Source organism: Leptinotarsa decemlineata, unplaced genomic scaffold, assembly GCF_025532065.1.
Source record: "Leptinotarsa decemlineata unplaced genomic scaffold, Ldec_3_MD MMD2_tig00001393_RagTag_RagTag, whole genome shotgun sequence".
Lineage (NCBI taxonomy): Eukaryota > Metazoa > Arthropoda > Insecta > Coleoptera > Chrysomelidae > Leptinotarsa > Leptinotarsa decemlineata.
The window spans coordinates 8,050,018-8,054,090 of record NW_027412562.1 but is presented as its reverse complement, the minus strand read 5'-3'; the positions used below and the strand labels follow the sequence as shown (position 1 = coordinate 8,054,090).

At 34.3% G+C, this 4,073-nt stretch overlaps 1 protein-coding gene across 1 annotated transcript; it reads right to left on the bottom strand.

Annotated features, from left to right (window-relative positions):
- Positions 1-1,078: 1,078 nt before the first annotated feature.
- LOC111506658 (uncharacterized) lies at positions 1,079-3,785 on the bottom strand. The gene has a single exon (XM_074175944.1). It carries the CDS (start codon positions 3,643-3,645, stop codon positions 1,510-1,512), a length of 2,136 nt encoding a protein of 711 aa, XP_074032045.1. The 5' UTR covers positions 3,646-3,785; the 3' UTR covers positions 1,079-1,509.
- Positions 3,786-4,073: the final 288 nt, after the last annotated feature.

Genomic DNA, 4,073 nt, shown 5'->3' with positions numbered 1-4,073 from the left:
AGTGTATTTTCTTGATATTCTGGTTCAATTGGTACCTACTTTTCCAACCATCTTTTGGTAATTTCCATATCTCTTTCCAGAAGATCTCGTCTCAGTCCAGTATGACGGTATCATCCGCATATGAAATTACTTTTGCATTTGTTGATGAGGATAAGAATGCGTTAAGTAATGTATGTTGAAAAGAAAATAGCTCCAAGTACAGTGCCCCAAGGTACTCCTATTTTTATAATTTCTTGGATTACTTATGGTGTTACTCAATTTAACTATTTGTGCGAGACATTCAGTATTGTTCCTCATAGGTACTCCATAGCATTCCAGTATATGGACGAGCTTTCCACGATTCACAGTATCAAATACCTTTGCTAAATCAGGAAACACTGCGCGACATTTCTCATTAGCATCTAAATTTTCAGTAACTTCTGTTAGCACCGAGCACATTGCACCAGTGGTAGATTTACCATTTCTAAATCCAAACTACTGTTGGTGGTTGATATTGTTCGAGCCTTGAAAGTGTACTAAACGATCTTTCAAATATTTCTCAATTTTTTTTCCAAAATTATTGAGAACACTGATGGGTCTATCAGTTTCATGCCCAGATTTGTTTATGGGTGAAATAACAGATGATTTAAACTTCAATGGCACGATGTTTGTTTGGAATATGAGATTGAATATATGTACTAAAGGTGTGAGAATATATAAATGAATTTTTATAATGATATCAGTTTTAATTCCATCAATGCCTGGTGAACTACTATTTTTTGAAGAAGAGATATGTTCCATTAGTTAATTTTCCATTATTGGAGTCAGAAACATGCTATTAGTATTAGTCGAAATACTTTCAGTAATGTCAGGATCAACTGTGATATTTTTAAGCATGTCAAGTCCAATATTAATAAAATGATTATTACAGTGGTTTGCCATTATTTTTTATCACTGATAAAGTTTCCATCAATAAGGTTAATATTTGTTGGAAGGTGGTTGACAATGTTTCATGGTGAATTTCATTCGTTTGGACTAATATGATATAAAATTATTTGAAATTCCTGAAAGAACCAATAAAATTTGAATAAATGTAAAGTTTACACTTTGTTAATAAGGTCATCATTTATTCAGTCAATAAAGTATATTTTGAATTAGATTATACTGCCCTCATCAGGCTGTTAATTCATATGAGGCACATGAACTTGTAATCATGAAATAATGTCAAATATTCAGTCAATAAATATTTTGTGGTTCCTAAAAAATCTTTGATTTATTTGAATCTTCTATAGTCCACTTGTGATTTACAGTTACTGACTACTCATTACTGTTCCTGAATACAAGTTATTTTTTACAACTGTACAATGTCTCCTTCTTCTACTTGATAAAATATTAATATATTGATTTGTTAGCTTTTTCATCTAGACATACTTAATTATTGACATTAGAAAATAAACATGTAACAATATTTGTATTTACGAATTAAAAAGTCAACAATTACTAATAGTGATATTTACTTCTTTGAAATAGTCATTTCTTCTTTGTCTTCTTAGATTTTTTTCTACTATAGTCACTATCACTACTGTCTGAAGAGGTCCTTTTTCTGTTTTTCTTATTCTTTCTTCTTTCAGTTTCGCTATCACTAGAGTCACTTTCGCTGCTAGAATCACTAGAATCACTGGAAGAGCTGTCACTGCTGGATTCACTGGAAGAACTGTCAGTGCTGGAATCGCTGGAACTACTAGAGTCACTACTTTCTTTTGGTTTTCTTTTCCTTTTTCTATTATTATCTTCAATCTTACTAGGGTTTTTTTTAAGATTGTATTTTTCTTTCTGTTTTTTGTTATTCCTACTATTAGATTGTTTGGAATACTTTATTTCTGACTTATTTGCCTTTTTTCTAGCAAGGCTTGCCTTTTCATCTTTCTTCGATATCTTTTTATTTCTGTCTTCAGGCTCCGATTCTTCAGAAGGATCATGTTCTTTTCTACGAGAGCTCTCTTCAGATTTACTTTTATATCTGTCTTTATCATTTGAAGACTGATGTTTTTCTGATTTTGATTTTTCATCTCTATTTTTTAAATTGGGTGACTTGCAGGTATATTCTGCCTTACTATATCTATGATTATGACTTGATTGAGAACTTTTTTCTTTTTTTCTAGTTTCTTTAATATATGTACTGCTAGGTCTACTATGCCTAGGTGATCTAGATCGATCTCTTTTTCTACCATAGTCCTCATTTCTAGAGCGATGAGATCGATCTCTTCCATACGATTTTGACATTTCTCTCCTCTTAGGTGACATGTCTCTACCATTTCTACGGGTAGGTGATGGTGAATTATGATGCTGCTTTCTTGGAGACCTCGAACGAGATCTTGATACCCTTCTTGAGCTTTTATGTTGCGAATATTTCTCTGTCATATTATCCTTTTTCGTGTTTTTTGATACTCGTACGTCTTCTAATCGTTCTGACATATAATTAGTTCTAGAAGGCGACAATGAATAAGATTTTCTCCTTTTATTTCTGTCAAAGTAATTCACATGGTCTTTGGTGCTTATAGCATCACCTTTTCTTGATATTTCACTTCTTCCATTAGAAGAAACTTTATAGTCACCCTTGCCAATGCCCTTATTATTGTCTCTGGTTTTCCGTCCTTTGTCATCAAAATGTGTAACGCCTCTGCCTTTCCCATGCCATTTGACTTTAGAAACACTCTGACTGAAATCAACATGGATTCTTCTGTCATCTATCAAAATATTGTCCATTTTGAAATAGGCATCTTCACAGGCTTTTTCGTCTTCAAACTCGATAAAGGCATATTGAAGAGAATCATTAGTCTTCCTATCTCGTATAACTTCACATGATTTAATTTTTCCAAACCGATTGAAAATAATTTCCAAATCTTCGTCTGTAGTAACAGGATTCAGTTTGCATACGAATAAAACGTTTTCAGGGGGCGCCATTTCAGCATCAGGCAGATCACCAACTATTTCCAAAATAGTTGCTCTGGCTTTGGCTTCAAGTTCGGCTTGCATTTCGGCAATTTCACGAACGTCTTTTCCCTCGGTTTCATCTACACATTCATCTGGAGCAATTCTACCACCTTGGAGTCGTTCGGCACTAGGTGAAGGTGATCTAGAAGGGGCCTGTAGTGCCTTTGGATCAGGATATGGATCATTCAATATCACCGTATGAGTAATACGAATATCCTTGTAAGGCCTATCATCTGAATCACAAATAGCTTCATTTATAACTTCCAGGACGTCGAACCCCTCTACAACTTCACCAAATACACAATGCTTCTCGTCTAGATATGTTAAATCTTCTCCTAAGGTAATAAAAAACTGTGAACCAATCATTCTTTCCTCGTTACCCACAAAAGAGATCAATCCCATCTTGGTGTGTTTTATTCTTGGTTCGTTTTCGCCTTCAAAAAACCGCTTTGATGGGCCCTCTAACAATCCGAATAGCGATTCACCTCCACTCCGTGAACCAGTGGGGTCTCCAGTTTGGGCCATGAAACCCCGACTTACTGTATGAAACAGATTGTAGTTATAATATTTTTTCTTGCACAATTTCAAAAAATTATAGGAAGCTCTTGGTCTGTGATTCAAAAACAGATCAACTGTTATGTCCCCAGACGTTGTTTCTATCACAACAGACATCTTTTATTCTCAGAGTGTTACCAAAAAACGCGAAGTAAGTATAATTTTTGTTCAATAAACATATATGTGAAGGTTTACAATATTACGATGTACGATGAGGTTAGAATGCCACCACTACAAAAAGCACAAAACCATAAAAATAATAAAACGTCACTGTCACTGTTCATAACAAATAAATTAGGAATGACACTGTTAACTACTTATCTTCTTCTCATATTTTATTTGTCTTTGCTTCAGTGTCGTCGCCAACAGCCAACCTTATTCCGTTACGCTTGTATATCTGACGCAAATCAGTTCGCGCATACGCTCTATTCAAAATTAAATAGCACAGAACTGACACTTTGTGTACCGTTCAGATAAACACTACTGAAACTTTCAGGAATCAGGTCAATGCTCACTTTCAACCGCGCAACTCATTAAATTATACC